General features: G+C 38.2%; 5 protein-coding genes across 6 annotated transcripts; 4 read left to right on the top strand and 1 right to left on the bottom strand.

Moving 5' to 3' along the window:
- The first annotated feature begins 747 nt into the window (after positions 1–747).
- LOC113772487 (DEAD-box ATP-dependent RNA helicase 32) lies at positions 748–6,787 on the top strand. The gene is made up of 8 exons (XM_027317090.1): positions 748–1,230; positions 1,965–2,240; positions 3,037–3,360; positions 4,326–4,517; positions 4,636–4,791; positions 4,888–5,309; positions 5,748–5,914; positions 6,268–6,787. Exons 1-8 carry the CDS (start codon positions 856–858, stop codon positions 6,612–6,614), a joined length of 2,259 nt encoding a protein of 752 aa, XP_027172891.1. The 5' UTR covers positions 748–855; the 3' UTR covers positions 6,615–6,787.
- Positions 6,788–9,520: 2,733 nt separating this feature from the next.
- LOC113770143 (polyadenylate-binding protein RBP45-like) lies at positions 9,521–14,135 on the top strand. Its single transcript, XM_027314524.1, has 7 exons — positions 9,521–10,013; positions 10,534–11,008; positions 12,907–12,962; positions 13,038–13,168; positions 13,253–13,349; positions 13,431–13,571; positions 13,757–14,135. Exons 1-7 carry the CDS (start codon positions 9,681–9,683, stop codon positions 13,757–13,759), a joined length of 1,236 nt encoding a protein of 411 aa, XP_027170325.1. The 5' UTR covers positions 9,521–9,680; the 3' UTR covers positions 13,760–14,135.
- Positions 14,136–15,699: 1,564 nt separating this feature from the next.
- LOC113771948 (senescence-specific cysteine protease SAG39-like) lies at positions 15,700–16,845 on the top strand. Its single transcript, XM_027316493.1, has 2 exons — positions 15,700–16,132; positions 16,256–16,845. The coding sequence occupies exons 1-2, from the start codon at positions 15,700–15,702 to the stop codon at positions 16,843–16,845; spliced, it is 1,023 nt and encodes a 340-aa protein (XP_027172294.1).
- Positions 16,846–17,551: 706 nt separating this feature from the next.
- LOC113770142 (purple acid phosphatase 18) lies at positions 17,552–21,143 on the top strand. The gene is made up of 5 exons (XM_027314523.1): positions 17,552–17,868; positions 18,547–19,215; positions 19,833–20,021; positions 20,111–20,199; positions 20,688–21,143. The coding sequence occupies exons 1-5, from the start codon at positions 17,713–17,715 to the stop codon at positions 20,905–20,907; spliced, it is 1,323 nt and encodes a 440-aa protein (XP_027170324.1). The 5' UTR covers positions 17,552–17,712; the 3' UTR covers positions 20,908–21,143.
- Positions 21,144–21,667: 524 nt separating this feature from the next.
- On the bottom strand, positions 21,668–23,917 carry LOC113770906 (CRS2-associated factor 2, mitochondrial). Of its 2 annotated transcripts, XM_027315531.1 has the most exons (5): positions 23,319–23,917; positions 22,742–22,869; positions 22,410–22,635; positions 22,154–22,281; positions 21,668–22,038 (listed from the first exon to the last, which is right to left on the bottom strand). In XM_027315531.1, the coding sequence occupies exons 1-5, from the start codon at positions 23,881–23,883 to the stop codon at positions 21,931–21,933; spliced, it is 1,155 nt and encodes a 384-aa protein (XP_027171332.1). In that variant the 5' UTR covers positions 23,884–23,917; the 3' UTR covers positions 21,668–21,930. The 2 variants fall into 2 exon arrangements, with proteins under 2 accessions (XP_027171332.1, XP_027171333.1); XM_027315532.1 differs by lacking the exon at positions 21,668–22,038 and having other exon boundaries at positions 22,189–22,313.
- Between the last annotated feature and the right edge of the window lie 767 nt (positions 23,918–24,684).

Here is a 24,684-nt window from a genome sequence, read left to right as displayed (position 1 = left end):
AAGTATTATTACGGAGAAAAATAGGAAAGTAAATGAAAGATTTGTGACACCTTGATACACCTAGTCGCCTTTGATAAAATTGAAATTTAAAAGTTGAAATTTGAAATTTAAAATCTGAAATCTGAATCCATTAAATTATTGAATTGTTAAATATTAAATATAATACATTTAAGTGCATATCACGTTCAGTGATAAGTGAACAGTTTATCACTTAATTTTGGAAGTAAATTTTGCCTAGAAAATTCAATGCAACTTAATTAATTCAAATGTTCAAATTTTTTGTTGTCAAACAGTCTGAATATGTTAAAATCTGAATCCATTAAATTCAAGTGTTGAACAGAGTTATCAAACAGGACCTTACTTTATGTTTTATTTTTTCTTCTCACAAGAGAGTGTAGTGTAAATTTTTTATGTAATTTAAGTTTCTTTTTCATTTCAAGAATTTATCTTTTTTATTATTTAAAATCTTCCAATAGGTGTTTAATTAATAAAATACATTTACTCGTGTGTATCTGTATTCTAGACTACTTCCTCAACTAGTATCTAGCTTTTAATATTTTCCCCCCTCTTGAAAATTTTAAACCTAGGAAGGGTCTAAATAGTTTTCCAAAAAACACCCCATATTAAGTAGCACTAGTACAGAAAAAAGTGGGCCAATTTTTGGCTTTGGCTATAATTATGATGCACAACCGTAATTTTCCAGTTTTAACTGGTGCACAAATTTTATAACCCGGAAAATCTTCTCCTGCTAAACCCCTCTAAACCCCTCCAATCCATTCCAGATTCTTCCGCATCGCCGTGGTTAACACAAAGTTCAATCCGGCAACCCTTCAAACTCAGAATCCTCTAACAGACATGAGAAGACCAAAACCCAAGTCCAAGAAGTTCAAAATCCAGAGCCGTCAAGCCGAGGTTGAAGAACTTGAGCTCCTCGAGTCATGGATTGAATCCGGTAAACCCGAATCGGGCTCTAACCCGCTTTCACTCCAGCCGCTACCAAATAAATCTCCGGTTGGCCGGCTATCCGATGGCTCGTTTTCTCGTTACGCGGGTTGTAAAAAGTTCAGCCAATTGCCTTTGTCGAAGAAAACTAAAGATGGGTTGGCTGCAGCTAAGTACAAAAACATGACTGATATTCAGAGGGCCTCATTGCCCCATTCGATTTGCGGCCGTGACATTCTTGGTGCTGCTAAAACTGGGTCTGGTAAGACCCTGGCTTTCGTTATTCCGGTGGGTTTTCAGCTGAATTTGTCACAGTTTTGGTTTGTTTTTTCAATCTTATTTTGGTCGATTTTTATGCTTGCTGGTGTGAAAGACTTGATTTTTGGTTGGTAGAAGACGGAAATGTTCAATTTGGACGTGTTCAATGTTCTCCTTTTGTTGATATTTTAGTTTGTTTTGTTCATCGATTAGGAAAGTGAATGGAAGATTGCAATTTACCAAAAAGTTGGGTTAATTTTGGTTATTTTCTTGCCTATCCTAGGAGTTTTCAGAAATCCAACTGATTGATGACAATTTATGCTTTTATTCTATTGACAAGTTAAGTTTGTCTCTTTCTCCTCTTTGACATTTGTATTCTAAACTTTTTCAATTGGAGTTAAAAAGATTGAGGCTTTCGCATTAAATTCTGTAAAAGGACTCATCAGCATTAGGTTGAACTTCAAACTAAAAGATCAGTATAATTTGGATTTAAGAGTTCCATGTAAAGTGCGGACTTTGAGACCTGAAGACAGAAATGCTTCTAGTTGTCAAGTTTCATACGTGTATTTGTTTAAAGTTAGATGATTGAGCTTGACAATTTTGATATTCTTCCCCTTCTGTCCTCCCCAAATTGGGAGAAAAGAAAATTAAGGCTTTTCCTGATTTTCATGCTTAACAAGTTAATATTCCTTGCTTTTCCCCCTCCCTTTTTTGTGCACTTTTAGCATATCTTGTAGTGATGGAGTCTTGTTTCTCCTCGACAGATTCTTGAAAAGTTATACCAAGCTAGATGGGGTCCAGAAGATGGAGTTGGATGCATTTTAATGTCTCCTACAAGGGAGTTAGCTGGCCAACTTTTTGAAGTATTCAAATCGGTTGGAAAATACCATGGTTTTAGTGCTGGTCTTCTAATTGGTGGCCGTAAAGATGTTGACACAGAGAAAGAACATGTTAATGATCTGAACATCTTGGTGTGCACTCCCGGAAGGCTTCTTCAGCACATGGATGAAACCCCAAATTTCGACTGCTCACAGCTCCAGGTCAATATATTCATTTGATCTTTGTTCTTCTATTCTGCTGTGACTTTCTCCTAGAGTTTCTCTTCCTCCAGTGTTAGCATTTCCTGTGTACATATACACAGTGTATGATATGTTTTGTCATCCAGTAACTTTAGTTCCTGTAATGTGTCTTATGTTTCAAGCTGTGAACATTAATTTGAAGAAACAAGAATCATCAGTGTCCATGCTTAGTTGTTTATAAAGTGCCATGGACTAAGTTTTATGTGGCATTTGCCATATACTATTGCACTTTCTTATATTCGCTTTAATGGACTGGAAACTTGATCTTTGACTTGGTAGCTGGTGCATGCTTTCTTCTACAAAAGCGAGAATGATTCTTTTTCAGTTCATCGGTTGCTAGGGGATCAGTGAATGTAATTTATTGTTGTTGGATTCAATTGCTGCAAAATTCTATACAATTCTTTTCGGGCAGTAGTTTGAGTTCATCCATATTTTCACCTAAGCACATAAAATGGTCAAGTTTTTGCAGCATCTTTTAATATTTCATGTCTGCAGGGGTGGCATGTATTTTGTCTGTATTAGACTTTATTACTTTGGACCTTTTCTTTATTACGCTTCAACAAGTTGTATGGAGGTTGTTGGTGATATTTAGTGAAATTAAAGGATGTGCTAATGGTACAATAAATTTTAAGCTACGATAGATAGGGACAATTTTTAAAACATGACTATGGTTCAAAAATTAAAGTTTTTGCTTCCTTATGAAATCTTCATGGTTCCTTAGTAGCCAACTTGGTTTGTTTTTCTGGCCAGGATACAGGTTCTGGTGCTTGATGAGGCAGATCGTATTCTTGATGTAGGATTTAAGAAAGCTTTAAATGCTATTATCTCACAACTGCCAAAGGATAGACAGACCTTGCTGTTCTCAGCTACGCAAACAAAATCTATTCAAGATCTTGCTAGGCTTAGTCTGAAAGATCCAGAATACCTTAGTGTGCATGAAGAGGCAGAAACTGCAACTCCCAATCGCCTGCAGCAAACAGCAATCATTGTTCCTCTTGAGCAAAAATTCGATATGTTATGGAGCTTTGTAAAGGCGCATCTTAATTCGAGGATACTGGTGTTTCTTTCGAGCTGCAAGCAGGTAATTCTGCATTATCTTTATTATGAATTGGGATATTCAGGTGCAGAGCCTGAAAAATGAAGAAATTTCTCATGCATAACTTGCTAGCTGTTGTAATTGAATGCAAAATTTGCTGTGCATGTATGAGAACAATCTCCAAGCATCTTAAAGTAGCCGGATATGTACTTTCTTTTTTGAGAACATTGCATAAATATTTTTCTCTGTAAACACGGAAGTAAATCTCCTGATATTGTCTATTTCAGCAATCTTGTTCTGGATAGACTTGGAACATGATCACCATCCTCTTAGATTGCTGAATTTAGTACCATCTATCTCTTTCAACAAATATTACCTTCAGAGGTCTGTCTTGTCTGAGTGCATCGCAGATAGTTTTAAAGCGGAACTGCTGAGAGAGCAAAAAGCTAAAGCTGCTGTTATCTAATTCTATGAGACTCCAATCCAGCTAAATAGATGCCAATCTTGATGCCATATCTCTGAGCAAGTCATTGTTTCTGCTGCTTTTGGGGGTCAACCATTTATTCACAAGTCACTGGCTTAAAATGTATAAAGAAGTAACAAACAAGAAGGTGAAAATAACATTGGCATGAACCTGTAGGATTTGTAATTTTGTCTGCTGGATCTGGCTATAATAGCTTTAACATCTCTCTTAGTTTCTTTTGAAATCTCTCAACAGATATCACATCATTGAATCTTGGGCTGTGCAGATAGATGTCTAGATATTGCATTTTAATCTACTACTAGCATGCTTCATAAATGAGCCTTTAGGAATTGAGAGCAGAAGCAATTGCAAAAACTGATACTTTCATGGTGGTTCATGCAGTTTAATGTGTACTTTGTGGACTTTTCTGTTATTCTAATGCTCTCTTTAGTTGTTGGAGAAGAAAATAAATGCATTCCACTCAACTTGGTTTCATACTTTTTCCATTTTTGTTGTCCTGTTATTTTCATTTCATATTATATAACAGGTAAGGTTTGTTTTTGAGACCTTTAAAAAACTTCGTCCGGGGATCCCTTTGAAGTGTCTTCATGGAAGGATGAAGCAGGAAAAACGAATGGGCATATACTCCCAGTTTTGTGAGCAACGTTCAGTTTTATTCTCCACTGATGTTGCTTCAAGGGGGCTTGATTTTGATAAGGCTGTTGACTGGGTTGTCCAGGTTAGTTACTTGTTAAGTAGGCCATAGATACTGAAAGATAACACTTGATCTGATTAATTTATTGGACAAGCTACCAAAGAAAAGGAGTCATTAATCTGTTAACTTTGTTGATTTCCAGATGGATTGTCCTGAAGATGTTGCTGCATACATACATAGAGTGGGCCGAACAGCTCGCTACCTTTCCGGAGGGAAATCTGTTTTATTTCTCATGCCTTCAGAAATGAAAATGCTTAAAAAGTTAGAAGAGAAGAAAATACCCATTCGATTTATCAAGGTTCTTTTTCTCATTTTGTTATGATTAAGTTTAAGCAACATTTGCATCATGTATTATTTTTACGTGTTTAAAAATGCTCCTTGGTCATCGGCACAGGCAAATACGAAAAGGTTACAGCCTGTTTCTGGGTTGTTAGCAGCTTTGTTGGTGAAGTACCCCAATCTGCAGCAGCTGGCTCAGAGAGCATTTATTACATATTTGAAGTCCATAAATAAACAGCGGGATAAGGAGGTCTTTGATGTGATGAAACTCCCAATTGATGACTTCTCTGCATCATTAGGCCTTCCAATGACTCCCAAGATTCGTTTTCTGAAACAGAAAGTTAAGGGAAAAGCTTCTGAGGAATTGTCTCTTGTACAAGAAAGTACTGTTAGTGACAACTTGAATGAAGATCAAATAGAAAGTTTTGACACTGGCAAACCTGAGAAAGACAGAGTAGAAGCAAAAGAAGACAAATTTCTTCTTCTGCAAGAGGACACGCAACGCGGAGAAAAAGTTACGGAAATTGGAGATGCTGGGTAATTATTTTTGTTTCTTTGGGTATTTTACTTTACATATTAGACCTAAGAACTAATTTGTGGGGATCAAATAAAGAAAGATGTTATTCACTTTCCAGCTACTTAATTTTCAGTCCTCACTCTAGATTAGTGATTAAGAAATATGTAAACCATAATTGACTGGCATAATGCAATAGACTTTATTTATCTGCTCTATGCACCTCTCTGATTTGTTCATAAGACAATTTTCAATTTAGAATGGATGAATTGTATGTTGCCCATAAATTAAGAATGCATTTTCATGATACATAACTGTTGGATAACACACTTCATTTACCTGGCTCACAATTAGTCCTGGTTAAATTTAATAGGCCACTTAGTAAATGGTTTCTGATATTCTCATGCTGTATCCTGATCTTAAATATTTGGGCCAGTTCTTACTCTCCGATGTTTTGGTAGTCCACCTGCAACTAGGGTTTTAAAGAAAAAGAAGTTGAAGATCAATGTGCATCGACCAGTTGGGACCAGGGTTGTGTTTGATGAAGACTGCAACACTTTACCCCCTCTCGCAAAGTTGGCTGATGTAAAAAGAAGTGCTGACTTGGTTCATCTGGACAAAGACAAAGGTAATTAATTTGGTTACGTTATGCTAATATATGATATCAACAGTATAGGTATGGTAAAGATTTTTCAGTTCTGGTTCTCCTTGAAGTCATTATTCCCCAAAATGATATCATGAAGTCGTGACCATTTTTTTAGAAGATTTAGACTACTTGGATTTGTGCTTGTTGTTTACTATATTAGAAAAATACCAAATTTCATGGCTCATTTTGGATGATATTGGGAGTTCAGTGATTGGCACAAAGGGAACAGAATGCATACTATAAACCTGGAGATTTTAAGTGTGTGCACTTGTATTTTATCAATGTAGATTTTAGTACTTCTTTGTTTCTGACTTTTTACATTTCCTATGCCTCAGTTAAGCAAAGATTTGCAGACCTGAGGAAAGAATTGAAGATAGTAGACGAGGAAGATAAGATTTTGGACCGTAAGCGGCGAAAAGAAAAGAGAATCAAGGAGAAAATGAAGTGGAAGAAAGGAAGGGAAGGAGAGGAGGCAGATGTAGGTAGTGAGGTGGATATTTCTGCATCAGACACAGAAGAAAGTGGAGATAGAGTCAATAAGAAGACGAAGATATATTTCGACACTGACAGTGATGATGGTAAGAGGACGAGAAAGGACAAACAGGGTGGTTCTGCAGACTCCATTTCTCTGGCTGAGCAAGAGCAGCTGGCTCTTAAGTTGCTGAGTTCCATGCATTCGTAGTTTATATTTGGATATTATAGTGGTATTTTTTTTCCAAAAAAAAAATACACTCAAACACACACAGCATGAAATGTGGTATGGGGTGAGACAGTATCCAGTCAAACTGTAATCTGTACACTTGCAGTTAGTTTATTATATAATGAGAAGAAAGGTCATATTTTCCTTGTTTGAAAGTTGTGGGAAAGAAAAAGAATGGAACCTGAGAGATTTGGTTTAGTTGTGTATTGCCATTTTAAAGGTTTAAAAACCCCAGTTTTATACTCAAAAGAGTTGATAAAAAAAAAAAAATCTCTCTACCTCTTCTCTCATAACTCAAGTTTTCTGTCTCTGTCTCTATCTTATTTTCTCCCCTAAACCCCAATCTTGGCAAGTGCTCTGAGATCAGCTTGTACCTTTGTTTCCAACCATACAAGAAGCCACTTTATGGTTAATGGAATATTTTGCCAAACCATCACTAAATGGTTCGCTTGGATTGATCAATGGAGAAGATAAACTCATAAAAGAAATTCCATTGATTAATTTATCCATAACAATAACAGTTTTTAGAAGCTCCAAGTAGGCCTGTCAACGGTCCGGGTCTGGGCCCGGACCCGGACCGGACCCGTCAAATTATTCCGGGTACGGGCAAGGATATAATTCCGGGACCCGGACCCGGACCCGTTTTGTAAAACAAAAAACGGATCGGATACGGAATGTGGTGTTCCGACCCGTATCCGACCCGTACCCGAATATAAATTAATTAATAATTTAAAATATATATATATGTTTATATTATATTCCAAATTTACTTCAAACACACCAAGCCCTAATATCTTTTGGTATCCCTTTGCCGCATCTGATATCTCTCTCACTCTCTCCTCTTTTTGCTGTCCCCAGTTTGACAATTTCAGCCATCCCTTTTCCAAGCTTCAAAGAGGAGCAACTGAGGAAGGAAAAATCTAAGCTTCCAGCCCACCGTCCCTCTTTCTCTTCGGTCTGTCTCCACCATTTTTTACTTCTGAGCTTCCACCAGACTGTCCGACTCTTTGGTCCGCCTCCGCCATCTCTTCAGTCCACACTCTCTCACGGTTGCAGCTCCAGCAGCGGGCCTTCCGGCGACACTCATTGGTTCCAGCTCTCACTCTCTAACAGGTAAATTTTTCTAGTATTTTGACTTTGTCAAAGGTGGTGGCTGTTTCATCTACACTTGATATTTTCTAAAAGCTACAAGTTTTTTTTTTCCAAATTATGCTTATTCCTTTCAATCCCTTGATAAGGATAATTCCTCATTCTTGGGTTCAATGCCGCTGCTGCTCCTGATGATGTTTTCGTCATTGATGGTGGAGAATTGTGTGGAAGAGGGAGTTAAATTAGCTGTTGGTGGATGAGAAGATAATATTGGTTTACCAATCTGGCTGAAATTACAAGAAAAATGAAAGGTATTTGATAATCGATGGAAAAACAATGTGAGAGACATGGACAGATTTCTAGTTGGAAGGATAAAGACAATCCAGGACCCGTTGGACCCGTCGAATCCGGTTCCGGGAGAAAGAATGGAAGACCCGCCGGGTATCCGGGCCGGATTCGGAACACATATAGTCTGACGGATCCGGGTCCGGATTTATTAATTCCGGCCCGGACCCGACCCGTTGACAGGCCTAGCCCCAAGCGCTGCCTATTTCAAGCATGAAAAAATGGTCTTCAAAATATAAAAGCTTATTTAGTGGAGTATTTTTTACTACTCGGTTGTTAAAAGATACACACATTTAGGGTGTTTCCACTTCGTATTGTGGTTGCCAAATAAGGTTTGAAACCTTAAATTGTGCATATTTTCATTCCTCTGCTGTAAACTGAACCATAATACTTTTTTTTTTTTGGAAGGGGGGGGGGGGTTCTAATTTGTGGTTGCCAAATAAAATGTGTTAGTTAATATTTTTCTAACAAGGGTAATTCTAATCATTTTAATATCTTTTTCTTAAAATTACACACTTTAGGGTACTACTGGTTAAAACAAAAGCCAGAGAATAAGGTAATATAAGTGAATGAGTTAGATGTATCATCATTGTGTACGTGAAATTGACATTGACCCATTAATCGTACATTGGGCTAATCGCTTATTCCATGATCACAATTGCCTCCGAGATAAACCTGACCTATTCCACGAGTACAGACCAGAGTTTTCTTGTTCTTGATTTACAAACTAATCAAACCAAATTTGAACAGTATGTTGTATTTTATAATATTTTAAACTTGGTTTGATTAGTATAAAATTAAAATTTTAAGTAAAAAGCTCAAACTACTTGAACTTGACTCAAGTCTAATTCGATAAAAACTCATTTGAACTTGATTCAACAAATAAATAAATCAAACTTAAACACAATTTTAAATTCATTAAAATAATCAAAACAAAGTTGAACGCTAAAGTATTCAGATTGATTAGTTTCGTTTATACCTCTACAGGGAATAATACCTTAAATAATTTACAGCCCTACAGGGAATGATACCTAAAGGAATCATAGAATTTTCCTCGATCGATTCTGATACTAAATTAACTTTCTTTTTTATTTTGGGACAAAGATAACTCTCTACATGCATGTACATATATAACTGTGCTTAATTTTTTTTTATCATGACGATAACATTTGTATAACATATTTTAGCCTAATTTATGGGGAAGGGAAGCCTAATCCCATCGGAGGGAGTCGTTTGAAAATAGCAGCCACAATTAAGTGGGAAGTATATGATGGTAGGCAAGAAAGTTTTGGTAGTTACTACAACAGTGCTTAACTGCTTTATCTATAAATTATTAATGGGCTTACCCACATAGTACTTTTCAGCCCATCAGTGTCCCTTTCCCTTTCTCAACGCCGCCTTATCTTCTCGGCCCGCTCTCGAACTCCATAAATACCCCCAATCTCCTTTAAATCGTCCTCTCAATTTCTGGCCCTATCCATCTGGGTTCCATTTTTCCCGTCCCTCTCCAGTATATCTGTGCCGTATCTACTAGTGCTTTTTTTTTTTTTCAATAGATTGCCCTTTCTCTTGTTTCTCCCTTCGAATTAGGGTTTCTTCGATTCCGTCTCGAAGATGATGCAACCAGGCGGTGTCGTTCCTCCACCCATGGCTCCGATGGATCAACAACAGCACCACCACCACCAGCAGCAACAGTACCCGCCGCCGCAACAGCAGTGGTTGATGATGCCTCCTCAGCAACCTCCGGTTCAGCCTCAGGATCCTCAGGTTTGGGGCCAGCAGCAGGTGTCGGCTCCACAGCATTCTCAGCCTACGCAATATGGAATTGCGCCTCCGTCGACTGCTGCTTCGCCCGGCTCCAATGATGTTCGCTCTCTGTGGATTGGGGACTTGCAGTATTGGATGGACGAGAATTATCTTTCTTCCTGCTTTTTCCATACTGGAGAGGTATAAGGAGAATTTGGTTAAATTGTACGTTTTTCGAAATTTGGGGGAATTTTGGGGAAGATTTGAGTAAGATCGTTTATTTTGATTTATTGTTTGGTTTCTTAACCTTATGATAACCTCCGGCTTTATAGATTCATTAAAAACGGTAGGTTTTGCTATTGATTGCAGATATAATGCATGCAGTGCTAGACTTGGTTTTGTAGTTCTTTATATAGGCGTGGTTTTTGTTTTTGGTAACAAAGTGCATGCCAGGCTTTTTGTTCCCTTGTAGTATTGGCCTTGGCGTTGTAATTTTTGGTTTGTACAGGTGCAATCTTGTACTCAACGTTAATACCTCGATATTCCAAATTATTTGTAGCTCTGCGAATATTCTTGAGGCGCTTTTGGTAATGTTTTGTAAGAAGATCGAAAACTAGAATTTTAGTCAGGGAGTTATTGCTAGTGTTCGTTGTAGAGATTGAGCAAAGGCGGGAAAGATTTTTTTTGACTGATTTTAATTCTTCGTTTTGTCCTCTTTCAGCTTGTTTCTGTAAAGCTTATTCGTAACAAGCAAAGTGGTCAATCAGAGGGCTATGGCTTTCTTGAGTTCAGGAGTCGTTCAGCGGCTGAAAATGTTTTGTTTACTTATAATGGCACATTGATGCCAAATGTCGAGCAACACTATCGTTTGAATTGGGCTACTCTTGGTGCTGGTGAGAGGCGTACCGATGACTCTCCTGACTACACAATATTTGTTGGGGACTTGGCTGCTGACGTGACAGATTACCTTCTCCAAGAGACATTTAAAGCTGTCTATTCGTCAGTTAAAGGCGCAAAAGTTGTTATTGATAGGAACACTGGACGGTCCAAGGGGTATGGTTTTGTTAAGTTTGGGGATGAGAGTGAGCAACTCCGTGCTATGACAGAGATGAATGGTGTCATATGCTTAACCAGGCCCATGAGGATTGGACCAGCGGCTAACAAAAAACCTGCTGGCGTTCAGCAATATCAGAAAGGTATGTCGTGCTGACATCTCTTAATTGATGGTGGTGTGCTATGGCAAGAATTTAGGGCATTGACTTTTGCTTTTTGTTCTCTTTTTATTTGGACTGTTTCATTTGTTGTCTTCTTGGTACTTCTTAGTCTTAGGTGAAGCAATAAGTTCCTAGTCAAGGCATTGGAAGTTGTTTTTTACTGCTTTTGAGATATGAATGTTCTTTGAGTTTTGCACATGGAGATACGTGGAATTTACGAAGTCATTTCCTTCCAGTACTTACCTTTTTAAAATGGGCTCATATACTTCTGCTAAAAATTTAAAAATCTTATAAAACTCATGTTGTCTCGAAGCAGGAAACAGAGAGGCTCTCATTTACGGGGGGCCTGGAACTGATTTCAGCTGAATGGATTCCACTTTAATGGGTGGCAGTCCTTTTAGGTCAGTTAATATGTTTATGCCATAAGCTTCCTTACTTCGATTTCCTGTGGCATTTTTATGCTACACACACTTACTTTCCAGTTTCTTACCTTGGAGTTTAGAAGGGAATATTTATTTTCTTTCCTTCAGAGGTTTCATTTCCTTTCCCGCTTCCTTCATTCTGCTTGATCCTCAACTACCTTCATTCCATTTTGTTATGGACCAGTTTCTTGTGTGAGAAAGGATACTCTATTTCTTCCATTGCCAATTGTTTTTTTACCTTATCTTTTACCAGTTAATGTTTTTTCCAAGTCTTCTCATGGTGTATGGTTCTGTTAGTAGCCTGGGGAATGATTTTTTATTGTCTTCCAACCCAGTTATTGCACTTCTAATTTTGTAAAAATTCTTTTTTTTTATTGAGTTTTTATTCCAAGGGAATGAAATTGATTTGGTCTTTTGAGGTTTTGGTGCAATGATTCTTTTGAGGCTCAGTCTTTTAAGGTTTTGTTGGAAGGGAATCTCTGAGGATCATACATTCATGGATTTCGAAGCTTTGTGAAAGTACTTCTTGAATATGTTTTTGTGGATAAACAGGTCTTTTGGTTGGATTTTTGTGTGGTTTATGGGCTTCTTTTTGGTATATAATTTACTAAGTGTTGTTACCGGTCTTGCAATAGGCACAAGTTATGTTGGAATTTTATTTATGTGACATTTCAATGAGAACATGAGCGGGAGAAAATCATGGATTGACAAAACTGCATAGCATGAATGATTGGATATGACTAGAAAAATCTTGTGTAATGTTACCTGTTGCTGTTTTGCATTTTCTTCTGTCAAGTTAGTAACTTAAATCTTTTTTCAGTGAGCATGACAATCTTAAGAGATTGAGATTGTTTGCTTTTCAAGTTATTCGTTTCTTTCTGCAGAAAATAGTGTGCACTTTCCAAGCATTCTCCTTGTCTTATGCATTTAGTGCATCTTCTTGTTCCAGTGCATCTATGGTGACCATTCTTAAAAGTATGTGCTATGTATTGCCAAAAGCCCACTTACATGAAAAACTTCGTTGTAAAGCTGCATTTATGTATTCAAGAGCTTGTCTATTGCTGTTCTTAGTTGTGCTTGACTAGTGAGACTAGAGTCGTGTTGTTTGTCAAAGTGAAAACCTTTTAAAGTCTAATGTAATGTACTGCTTTGGAGCATTTTAGTGTTATAAATTTTCTCTCTTTTGCATGTTTCTTTTGGCTGGTCAAATGAACTTTATCATTGTTAGCTCTGAAGGTTTGATCAATGGATGAGTAAACATTTATATACCTTAGAAGAAAGGTGTACTACAGAGAAGTGCAGTTGTGCCTCTTACTTAGTGTACTATTGGTGTCTCAATACTTCATTTGGCATTCCAGTGTGCGATGCAGTAGCTGTCTTATCAAACTGATAATATCTCTGTAACTCACAGTTTCCTTTTAATTTCTGGTCATTCTTACCTTTATCCATCATTTGCAGCTCCCAATCAGAATACTCAAGGAAATGAGGGTGAAAGTGATCCAAATAATACAACAGTGCGTAGCTTGTCTTAGTTATGGATTTACTTTTGTTGCCTGTGTGGTAGTTAAGACTGTTTCTTGTAAGTGCAGATATTTGTGGGTGGATTGGACCCAAGTGTGACAGATGAGAATTTGAGGCAAGTATTTGGCCGATATGGGGAAGTTGTACATGTAAAGATACCTGTAGGGAAGCGATGTGGTTTTGTTCAATTCACTAATAGGTAACCTTTAAATTTTGGGGGAAAAATGTTGCGGTAAATTTTGCAGTTTGTGATGGCCTATTTCTTTTGATTTTTCTGTGCTAGGGCATGTGCGGAACAAGCATTGGAAAGCTTGAATGGTACACAGTTGGGATTACAAAGTATTCGACTTTCATGGGGGCGTAGTCCTTCCAACAAGCAGGTTTGGGTCATCTGTCTGTCTCTTGGTATGGTTGATAGTTGCATATAATTGCATATCTTACTTTTCCTTGATTTTGGACAGTCGGATCAATCCCAGTGGAATGGTGGATGCTATGGTTATACACAAGGTTATGATGCATATGCATATGCTCCACCTCCGCAAGACCCAAATGTATATTATGGAGGTTACCCTGGATATACAAATTACCAACAGCCGCAGCAGGTAGGAGAATGCGAAATGTTTTTATGCATTTTTTGTTTGTTGCTGAATTAACCAGCAAGGGTGTTACTTTTTTAGTTGGTTTTGTTGGTTCAGGAAGTGATGCAAACGTCCCTGGTTCTTGTCCTCCTTTGTTGAATTTTTTTAGATAGATGAGCAACTGAAATTCTTTGTGCTAATATTTGCAGTGATCTATTGTTGCAAGTTGCAAGCCTTGGCAGTCTACGCAACTTGGTATATGAAAGCCTCAGAGATTGTTCAGGGTATTTGCTTGCTATTCACGCTCGTAACATGTCCAATCAAGAGAGTTGCGTTATTTGGCTGTATGATAGTTTGCCGTTATGGGAGGGCTAAGAACCATATGTGCTCTTATATATTTCGTTACTTTATGACTCTCCATCAATTTGGGAGCTGTTGGGGCGGGCTTGTTTCATGGTGATGAAGGTTTACAGTATTGTTATTATGTTGAGGATTTTGACTGGTTTATCTCTAATAGTGACGCTTATACTGCTTGCCGTCCTAAATCTAGAATTATTGGTTTAAGTATTGGTGTTTGTGGCTCTCCAATGTCGCGTGTCACTGTCGACTTAGAGTGCACTGGTCCGTATTTTACTGTTTTTGATCTTTGACGGCAGCTTTTCCCATGTCAATATTGGCGACATCCTTCCCTGTTATGGGATGAGTCCGCGATGAATTTGGTGCCCCGTTGGGATTGCTCGGAAACTCTGGATCCGCGTGCGACTATTTAGTTTGGTTTTATGAAATGGTATGATTTGGATTGTGTGGAGACTCTGGTTCCGATTTTGGTGGTATGCCCAGTTACAAACGGGTCTGTTTGGATTCATGTCTTTCTCAAAAACTTGTATTTGAAGTGTTAAAACACCCCCAAATGTATTCCAAATCTGCAATACAACACTCCAAATGTATTTGAAATATACCTATAACATAAACACCAAAAATTAACTGAAAAAGAATCCACCACTTGTTTCTTCCACCTCCACCGTGACTGTACCTCCCCTTGTCAACCGCTAACGTGCAATTGAAAGCAAGAAAAGAATATATATAGTTTTGGGAAAATTGTATAGGTTTCTTTAGGATTTTTCCTTGAATCACTGATTGCTACATACATTTAACAATGGAAGTAATTTGATTGAAATTGTTGCAATTCAACTCTTATTTCATAATCTCAAATTGAATTTCAATTTAAGAGTATGATATTAAAAGGGGATTATAGTATTTGTCGATATTTTGATTTCATCTCCAAAGTGGGAAAAAAGTAACTAGAGGATGATTTAATTTTTATCATATCGTCACGGATCAAGAGTCTCTCTAGTTAATTCTGTCTAGTTCAATCTTGTTGGTGTAATTCTTATAATTTTGGATGTAAAGTCTCGTAGATTTAATATAATCATTAATTAATAATATGAGTTGACATCAAAGTTATAACATTTTGCATCAAATGTAGTATGCTTTCCACAACTGGACGAAAGTGAATAACATTTTTTCTGGAGAAGCCCGTGACCTGATGCATCAAACTTGGAAAGATTTGTTTTGACTTTTGAGAGCAAGCTGCAATAGAAAACAAAATTTGTCGGGAGAAGAAAGTTGAGGTATGAAGAAATTTGTCGGATGCACCGCATAGCTTTAAAATTCATGCTCGTAAATGATTTTGGAGTACACAAAAGAAAAAGTCTGCATTGGGGCAAATCGAAGACAAAGTCAATACGTTATCCAGGATCTCTAATTTGATGGCTATCACTGCGCATGGAAATACTGTACTTTCAACACCTGTTATATTTGTTAACCAACGATTTTCACAGCCTATATATTCACCAGAGCTTTTCCTTGCCTCATTTGGTCGATCCAACTAGGCTTGCAACCCAGCTCATAGTGACATTACAAAAAGAATAGCAAGGGGAGTATATACCATTGTAGCTGCATTCACTGGTCTAGTTCAAGAACTGAGGTTGTTGATATTGCATTTACAAATTACAACTGGCCTGGCTTTCCAAGAATTTTAACTTCTATCCTCCCTGTTCTGTTCATAGCCCAATTCCAATACTTATTGCTTCACAAGTATAGACGTAGTTTGCGCTTCTCAGTCGAATCTTTTCAGAAAATATAGCAGAAGATGGGTGTTCCGCTCAAATTGATGCCTATTCTAGTTTCATTTTTTGTGTTGGTGATAGGCGCTTCTCAAGCAACGTCCCGCTTGTTGCATGAATATGATGAAGCAGCAATGGTTGAAGAGCATGAAAAGTGGATGGCAACTTATGGACGTGTTTACAAGGATGATGCAGAAAAGGCAAAGAGATTCCAGATATTCAAGAAGAATTTTGAGTATATCGAATCTTTTAACAAAGCTGGAACTAAGACTTATAGCTTAAGCATCAACCGGTTTGCTGATATGACCAATGAGGAGTTCCGCGCTCGCAATGGATACAAACCATTTACTTCATCGAAGTCAGCATCATTTAGATATGAGAATGTTACAGATGTTCCATCTAGCTTGGACTGGAGAGAGGAGGGAGCTGTTACTCCTGTCAAGAACCAAGGAGACTGTGGTAAGTCAACAAATCTCTCTCTCTTCTCTATATTTGTTTTCTCCAATAAGATGCCATTATATATCATAACAGGACGTGGGATTCGCAGGATTAATTTAACAAAGTTTTGGACCCAATCTGCAGGATGCTGCTGGGCGTTTTCAGCTGTGGCAGCTACGGAAGGAGTTCACCAACTGAAAACAGGTGAGTTGATTTCGCTATCCGAGCAAGAACTGGTGGACTGCGATACAGATGAGAATCGAGGCTGCGAAGGTGGTTTAATGGACTCAGCATTTAGCTTTGTCATCAAAAACCATGGCCTCACAACTGAATCACATTATCCATACTTGGGGATTGATGGCAGTTGCAGTGCAAATGAGGAACATCCCCCTGCAGCAACCATCAAAAGTTATGAAGACGTCCCTGAAAATAACGAATCAGCCCTCTTGAAAGCCGTGGCTAATCAACCTGTATCTGTTGCAATTGATGCTGGTGGACAAGATTTTGCGTTCTACTCCGGTGGAGTGTTTACAGGAGAATGCGGCACTCATTTAGACCACGGTGCCACAGCCGTAGGCTATGGAATAAGCGAAGATGGAATCAAGTATTGGTTAGTCAAGAACTCATGGGGTGTTGATTGGGGTGAAGATGGATACGTCAGAATGCAAAGAGACATTCATGATGTGCAAGGGCTTTGCGGGATTGCCATGAATGCTTCTTATCCTATCGCTTGAAGTTTTCTTAGATTCAAATCAGTTTTTTTTTTTTTTGCCCTCATTTTTATGGCGTATTTATTGAAGTTTAGTTGCTTATGGATTTTTTTGCTATTCGATGGTAGCAATCTCTTGCATTTGACCCTTAACTTAGTTTTGGAATGATGTACTCAACTTACAAGCTTGTATTTGCAAGAAATGAAGTCTGAAAGAATTACCAAAAGAAAAAGAAAGGGCTAAAGTCACTTCCTTCTGTTCTAAATCCACACAATTGATCATTAATAAGTTGCATTTGTAATGAATCTTGTACACATCTTAAAAATATGGGCGCGGAGAAAACTAATTAGTCAGCAGCAGAGCAATAGGATCTTTGAACTATGCCTCAACAATGATGATTAGTTCCAACACCAAGATCTCTTCAACCCTTTCCTTAACCCTTTCCTAATCAAATAGCATTTGGTCCCCATATTGCAAATGTATCATTATGCTAATCACCAACGCAAGATTAAATTTAATTAGGATAAGATATACATACGATTAGATTACAACTTGGCACACTCAAGAAAAAAAAAAAAAAAAAAAAGAGCTTACGCGGAATGAAAAAGAAAAAATGGGTATTGGCATTTTTTGAGATCCTAAAAAAATAAAAAGGAAAACAAAAGTCCGAGAATAAAATCATACTATATATACAAATATAAAGTTCACATGGAATAATGAAGACAAAATTGCAATCAGGACAAGAAGCGTTCCTAAAAGGACGTTATCCACCATTGAACGGAAATTTATTACCTACTGCTTCCCTTGCTTCTCTCTCTCTTCCTACTGTTTATTGGTTCTTGGTTCCTATTAATTAATGGTGAGTTGAAGCAAGTAAAAGATCACAAAGTTATGAAGCCAAATCTGAAGACACTAGTATCTGTAGTTTCATTGGCAGTTGTTTCAGTGATAAATGTAATTGCTACAACCGGCGATTACATTCGACCTGCACCTCGGAAAAATCTTCAGTTTCCATGGAGTCCGAAGCATTCTTCTCATCCCCAACAGGTAAGAAAAGGGATCAATAGGAAGGCCTTTCTTTTGTCCTTTAAACTAGTTTGCTTTTTGTTTTAGTGAATTTTGGATAAAGGGTTGTTAGCAAGTCCACTGCCTGTGATGCTATCATAACGGGATCTTGTTAATTTTCTTGAGCTTTGATGAAAAGAGTGTGAATTGTTTCAAAGAAAGTGTGTGTACGTTTAAGTCTTCAGAAATTTGTTGTCAATTGGTGTTTGTCATGGTTAAAGCTCAAGCTTATTCATCGAAAGATGATATCTTTGTGGGAGACTTGTGATCAGCTCACCTATATTAGTTGCTAAAAATTGGAAAACAAAAAAAATATATAAAATAAAATAAAGGGAGCATTCAGAAAGTGTAGGAGAGCTTATATTACTCTTTTCTGTAGGTATTATATGTATAGATGTACATGCGTGCTTCTTACTTCCTTGCATGTAGCCGTCAATAGTAAGATTCAATGCTTCAAGAGGTCACTGATGTTGGATTTCCAGCGCATAATGCACTCTTAGTGTAGCCAAAAGTTTGTGGATGCTGTTTATTGTTGTAGGATTATTTTGATTCTTTCTTGTCAGGTTTATGTATGAAGGCTGTAAAGCTGGTTGTTCTTACTCAGGGATATTTTCGTTGCACAAGTTGACTGTCCTCTTCGCTCTTGTTGAGTTGCTGTAGGTTCATATCTCTTTGGCCGGGGATAAGCACATGCGTGTCACATGGATCACAGATGATAAATCTGCTCCTTCAGTTGTTAACTATGGGATGTTACCTGGAAAATATAACTCTGTTGCTCAAGGAGAAAGCACATCGTACAGTTATCTTCTGTACAGCTCAGGGAAGATACACCATACTGTCATTGGGCCACTGGAGGATGACACCATATACTACTATCAATGTGGTAGAGAGGGTCCTGAGTTCAAGTTCAAAACCCCACCATCCCAGTTCCCAATCACTCTGGCAGTGGCTGGTGATTTGGGTCAAACTGGATGGACCAAATCAACTTTAGATCACATAGACCAGTGCATATACGATGTGTATATGCTCCCTGGAGACCTTTCATATGCTGATTACATACAGAGTAGGTGGGATACATTTGGTGAGCTGGTGCAGCCACTTGCCAGTGCCAGGCCTTGGATGGTGACACAAGGTAACCATGAAAAGGAGCACATACTACTAATCAAAAAGTCGTTTGCTTCTTATAATGCAAGATGGAAAATGCCATATGAGGAGAGTGGATCCAGTTCAAACTTGTACTATTCATTTGATGTTGCCGGTGCACATATCATCATGCTTGGTTCATATACAGATTATGATGAATTCTCGGACCAATATAGTTGGCTGAAGGTTTGAACATCTGTATGCTTTTGCGCGAAATTGCCTTTCTTTTAATAATTTTCCCACTACTCTTCCAAATAAGGTAATTAAAGTATCAGGGCCACGGGTATGATTAGTGTCTTTCTGAAATGTCTGACATAATCAAGGGCAGAGAAAAGGAGAGATTTATTTTCATTACTTATCCATATCGGTTTTGAGGAATTGCTTTGAGGCCGCTCTGAAATTTAAATGTCAACACGAAGCAGTACCGCTGTAGACATTTATGCCTAAGTGAATCATTGAATCACAACCTTTGATCGTTCTGATGAGCTGGAACACATGGAATGTAGATTCAGCAAAAATTTTTATATGAGTTGTATTGCTTATGTTTCTTTTAAAACAAATCTATTCCAGGATCCATATCCTTTACAATAATTTCAGATTACTAATCAAGTTCTTTCCTTTGCTTGGAAAAGTTTATGGTTTGTCTATAAATTTCGTTTCCTCTAAGATATTTTTAACAGAAAGTCATGCTCTTAAATGATTCTAAAAGTGCATATGTCGAGTAATAGAATAGGACATATGTCTCCAATGATTAATTTTCTGAACCAAGAAAACTTAGTACTTCACTGAACCTTGAATTACAGGCTGATCTTGCAAAGGTAGATCGTGAGAAGACACCTTGGCTACTTGCACTATTCCATGTGCCGTGGTACAACAGTAATGACGCTCATCAAGGCGAAGGTGACAACATGATGGCATCAATGGAACCTTTATTAAACGCTGCCGGTGTGGATATCGTACTTGCTGGTCATGTGCATGCTTATGAACGCTCGGTATGCCCAAATTGGTTTAACTTCTTATTTGGTCCCTTGTTTCTGAGTGATCTGGAACCTAACCTGATTATTTGGTTCCTTGTCCGCAGCAACGTGTTTACAATGGCAGATCGGATTCTTGTGGTGCTGTACATATAACAATTGGTGATGGAGGAAATAGAGAAGGTTTAGCACATCGGTGAGTCTTCCTCTTGATCCCCTTGCACACCTAAGAAAGATTAAAGAAAGCCTCTTTCATGTAGTATGGCTCTTTGGGTCGAGTAACTGAATTGCATCGTGAACAAGAGTTATTGGTTTAATGAAGTTTCCTTTTTTCTTTTTCTCTCTCTCTCCCACAATACTTCAATTCCGTTGTACATTCGCAACAAAATATTTTCTGCGTATAGTAAAAAAAAAAAAAGCTTTTGGGGAAGTTGAAAAGGGAGTGACATTGATCCAAGCAGGGATGTTTTTTGAGTGCGTGCCTGTGTTTGTTTGTGTGTCTGTCACAGAGAGAGGGGAAAAAGGGGGAGGGTGGGGAGGACTGAAGGAGTTAAACTTGATGTTTTGAAACATTGATATCTCAGTTGAGTCATTATTGAGTTTTACAAGTCACTTTTTGCAATTCATGTTCTTCCCTTTTCCTCTCCACATTGACGTCTAACTAGTCTTGGGAAATGATGACAGGTTCAAAGATCAACAGCCTGAATGGTCAGTGTTCCGCGAAGCAAGTTTTGGTCATGGTGAGCTCAAGATAGTGAATTCCACTCATGCTTTCTGGAGCTGGCATAGGAATGACAATGATGAACCAGTGAGGTCCGATGAGGTCTGGATAACCACTCTAAGGAGTTCGGGTTGCATTCTTGAAGAGAGTCGTGACTTGAGAAAGCTCCTATTGCAGCCGTAAACTGTTCTCTCAAGGGGGTGCCTAATTAAATGAACTACCGCACAAACTCCTCAAGCAGTGTATAATACCAGCATAGTTAGAGGAGTGCAAATCTGTTGTACTGTTATTATGTATTGAAAGGTATTGTAAGAACGGTATGTACCTTCCTTTCTTCTGGAAGTGGACTGAATCCTTAAATTGCTATATAAGAAGATTACTTACGGTATGTGAGTTTAAATCCAGGGTCTTATTTTCTGGAAGTGGATTGAATCCATCCTTAAAAGTACTCGGGACTTTGAATTTAAAACCAGGGCCTTTTGGCAAAACTGACCATTAAAGTGATCTTCATTAATCTGGGTCCTATATAATCTGGAACTGTGGAAAACTCAAGGATAAGATTTTTCTAAGGTGAATGAAACTAGACATCAGCTTTTGAGTACAGTATGAGCATATTGATTGGTTCCTTTAAGGGATCCGGACAGACACCATGAAAATCCTCGTTGTGTTGCCGACATCCAAATTTGCCATCGCCCTTATCATGTGAGTGAACCATGCATGCTGCTACATAAAAGGTGGTGACAAGTATTACCAAAAGAAGAACTTGTTATAACTGATTAAGTACTGTACTTAGAAATGCTGAATAACCAAGATTTTGTTAGCTACTAGGAAGCGCTCGAGCTGGTATATGCTGAGCTGCGCAAAGTGTGTGTGTGTGTGTGTGTGTGTGTGTGTGTGTGTGTGAGAGAGAGAGAGAGAGCACACACAGCATCAGTAGTTGCAATCTGTTTGATAAATAAAATTTAGACGAAAAGAAAAAAGGTTGTTACGCAACAATGGCATCGTTGCACAGCGGGACACTAAATACGAATGACAAAATGGGAGGCGATTACTCCACAGTCTAATATAATGTTCTTTCCATTATGAACTCTCTTTTCTAATTGTCTCCTCTTTAGTTGGTATTGTATTTACAAGGTAGTCCAATCCGTTAGCTATAGCCTATAAGCCCGGGATGCCAACAACCTAGGACTCAAAACTAGCATCTTTTTAAGCTGCAAGTTCCACTGCACTTGAGCTGTATATCTGATCATTCCTTCCCCGCCAAAGTATTATTTGTTCGTCCTTGAAGAAGATAGGAATACAAGGTACCAGATCCTGCAGCAGTGTATGAATGGGAATGAGAAATGCAGCATCAGACGTACGGGTCAACCAATTTGAGACAAACAAATTTCATGTAAGATAGATATATTACTCTCCACAAGAGCCATACCCGTAACTTAACTCCGATCCTTTTGCAGTCACTAGTCCCCACGTGTGCACAATCTAGTCTAACAACTTCCTTGGTCTTAAATGCATCTCTCACTCTGTCTACCACATTCACATACACACCATTCCTGGCTGTAGAAAAGAAGCAGCAACTATTACCAGCTCTACATAACAAATAAAGCAGCATTTTAATTTCGCGAGCTTAACCATGAGAAGAAATGGGCAGACAATATAAAACTCCCGAAACTAAATTTCCTTACTGAGTTTCATTATGGGATCAGAGTTGAGCCCTTTGTTTCTCATCTCCTTTGTCTCGTCAAATGTCAGGCCATCAGCAACAGGCTTCACAAGCTTTGGATATATTGGCGCATATGGCTTCCACAGCATCAAAGGAATGACTGGTCTATTTTTAGGATCATAGTTCCGACCTCTGTATAGCAGGAGAACGTTACTCTGACGATAAATTATCATCCCACCAGATTTATCCTACAAGCACACTGTGATCCTGATGAGCACAAACCACAGATAGACTAAATAAAGAAATGAAATACTATTAAGGTTTGACATTAACAGGTAGTTTACAGTTCCAAACCTCGAGATGAAAACAAACATTGTCCATGTCAAGAGTTGGCACCCCTAAGCACTTAATCCTCACAGCTTCAGCCCTCTTCCAATGGTTATGAATGTCTTCCAGCATGTTGTGAGTAACTCCTCCTTTCCCTTTATCAAATTAATTAGATGGAAAACCCAATTCATTAGTCTTTACAACTAGGGCCTAGCATGAGTTTTCATAATATGCATAATTCCCTCATCCTGACAACTAAACACAGTATTAAGCAAGAATCGCAACCCAATAAAATCTTAACTCCTAACTTATCTCCACTGAATCCTATCACGCACTAACATATTGATATAGGGGGAGCCAAAAACAAACTTTTCAGCCTCTAAAATCATATTCCATAATGCCTTGGCTGCGTAAAAGCTTTCCTCAAACATAAGTTCAGATACCTAATCAATTATCAGCAAGAGATAAAGCACTTGAACCAAGCTCAAAGGAACGTCCTTGGACTTGGTTTGATTAGTAAATCAAGCTCTAATTACTTTTCCTAGCAAAAGAGTGAATTTTTTTTTTAATCATCAGAATCAAAAGGAAACAAAATTTGAATTACCTAAATTGATTTGGCGAGAACAATCACTATGCCTATATTTCTCCACGAGCTCTGCAATCTCCTCCTTCATTAAAGGTTCCCCAAAAACCTTTTTCCGTTGCTCGGCCAACTTCTCCGAATCCACAGACTCTTCAGCCGGGGCCGACGTCCCGGTCCATTTCCGGTCAAGCCGACCAGGACCAAACGGAGAGAACCTCGGCGGTTCGCGAAACCCGATTGGCTTCACATCCGGGTTGGTCTCAGAGTAGGAATACTTGAAATCAAAGGGTAGGTCCGACTTTACCGGAAAATTCAGGGCATTTCGGGAATCAAGCACATTTGAGGAACCCTTTTTCCCTCCTCGAGCTTTCTTTTGTTCATTTTTCTTCTTGTGTTGTCTCCCTGCCGGGGGTTTAAGGAGGGTTTTGGAGGTAGGTGAGAATGGAGGGTCGTAAATGTCTTCTTCATCAGATAATGGAGAGTGGCTCAGAAATCGAGAGACACAGAGCATTGGGGATGAGGGTAAAGATGTAATTTTGGGCAGGCCTCGAGAGGTTGTCCGACGACATGCGAAGAGCTTCAGCATAATGCGATGTCCGTCAGGTTTCGTCGCCGGCCAGGTGACATGAAGAAATTAGACTAGTCTACGCCACTCTTGGGTACAAGACTTGCTTCTGGCTTTTCTCCAAGTTTTGCCAAGGGGGGAAGCCCATAATAGGTTTTGGGCCTGGCTGGAACTGAGCTTAAAATTGGTACTTTGTTTGCTTAGAATAGGATCTGGATTTGGATTGCACTTTGTTGAACTTCTCAGCACTCAGACGTTAATCAAGCCCAAAATTACAGTATTCAGTGCTTTACCTTATTCATGTTAAATTTAATCGAGATTTGTGCTTACTGGAGTTCACTGTCTGAATTTATGAAGTTAATTAACTCTAATTCTTGTTAGGGGTTGCTCTAATGAAGTAACAAATTAATCTTGGACAAGTTCCTATCAAGTGAATCCCAGCTCGAGGATAAAAGTTGGTTGGTACATCTTCAATTCCTATTGTTAACAAATGAGGTGCTTACAGATTGAACCTAATTTTTTGGTTGCATGGTTAATGTTTTAAATTACTAAACTAAAATTTGCAGTGGATACCTTAGTAGTTATCAAGATATTTTGCCTTAATGAGTTTCATCTTGATTAAGCGTGTAAACGAGTCTAATCAAATCAAACACTTTAGTGTTCAAATTTGTTTGATTATTTTAACGAGTTAGAAAATTTGTTCAAAATTGAACTATTTATTCGTCAAATTGAATTTGAATGAGTATTTTTTTTATCGAGTCTGAATATTATCGAACATAAAACACAGTTCAATCTAGACTTGATTAGTTGGTGAACTAAACT

The sequence above is a fragment of the Coffea eugenioides genome, chromosome 5 (assembly GCF_003713205.1).
Source record: "Coffea eugenioides isolate CCC68of chromosome 5, Ceug_1.0, whole genome shotgun sequence".
NCBI classification, from domain to species: Eukaryota; Viridiplantae; Streptophyta; class Magnoliopsida; order Gentianales; family Rubiaceae; genus Coffea; species Coffea eugenioides.
This window is presented reverse-complemented; position numbering and strand designations above follow the sequence as displayed.

Excerpts from the sequence above, each read along its gene's own strand:
- LOC113772487 (XM_027317090.1), top strand. The coding sequence starts at position 856 with ATGAGAAGACCAAAACCCAAGTCCAAGAAGTTCAAAATCCAGAGCCGT. Across the intron at positions 3,361-4,325 it reads TTCTTTCGAGCTGCAAGCAG|GTAAGGTTTGTTTTTGAGAC; the intron begins GTAATTCTGCAT and ends ATTATATAACAG. Across the intron at positions 5,310-5,747 it reads ACGGAAATTGGAGATGCTGG|TCCACCTGCAACTAGGGTTT; the intron begins GTAATTATTTTT and ends ATGTTTTGGTAG.
- LOC113770143 (XM_027314524.1), top strand. The coding sequence starts at position 9,681 with ATGATGCAACCAGGCGGTGTCGTTCCTCCACCCATGGCTCCGATGGAT. Across the intron at positions 11,009-12,906 it reads CGTTCAGCAATATCAGAAAG|CTCCCAATCAGAATACTCAA; the intron begins GTATGTCGTGCT and ends CATCATTTGCAG. Across the intron at positions 13,350-13,430 it reads GTAGTCCTTCCAACAAGCAG|TCGGATCAATCCCAGTGGAA; the intron begins GTTTGGGTCATC and ends GATTTTGGACAG.
- LOC113771948 (XM_027316493.1), top strand. The coding sequence starts at position 15,700 with ATGGGTGTTCCGCTCAAATTGATGCCTATTCTAGTTTCATTTTTTGTG. Across the intron at positions 16,133-16,255 it reads CAAGAACCAAGGAGACTGTG|GATGCTGCTGGGCGTTTTCA; the intron begins GTAAGTCAACAA and ends CCCAATCTGCAG.
- LOC113770142 (XM_027314523.1), top strand. The coding sequence starts at position 17,713 with ATGAAGCCAAATCTGAAGACACTAGTATCTGTAGTTTCATTGGCAGTT. Across the intron at positions 19,216-19,832 it reads ACCAATATAGTTGGCTGAAG|GCTGATCTTGCAAAGGTAGA; the intron begins GTTTGAACATCT and ends CTTGAATTACAG. Across the intron at positions 20,200-20,687 it reads AGAGAAGGTTTAGCACATCG|GTTCAAAGATCAACAGCCTG; the intron begins GTGAGTCTTCCT and ends AAATGATGACAG.
- LOC113770906 (XM_027315531.1), bottom strand. The coding sequence starts at position 23,883 with ATGCTGAAGCTCTTCGCATGTCGTCGGACAACCTCTCGAGGCCTGCCC. Across the intron at positions 22,282-22,409 it reads TGATCCCATAATGAAACTCA|CCAGGAATGGTGTGTATGTG; the intron begins GTAAGGAAATTT and ends TCTTTTCTACAG. Across the intron at positions 22,039-22,153 it reads GGATCGGAGTTAAGTTACGG|GATCTGGTACCTTGTATTCC; the intron begins GTATGGCTCTTG and ends ACACTGCTGCAG.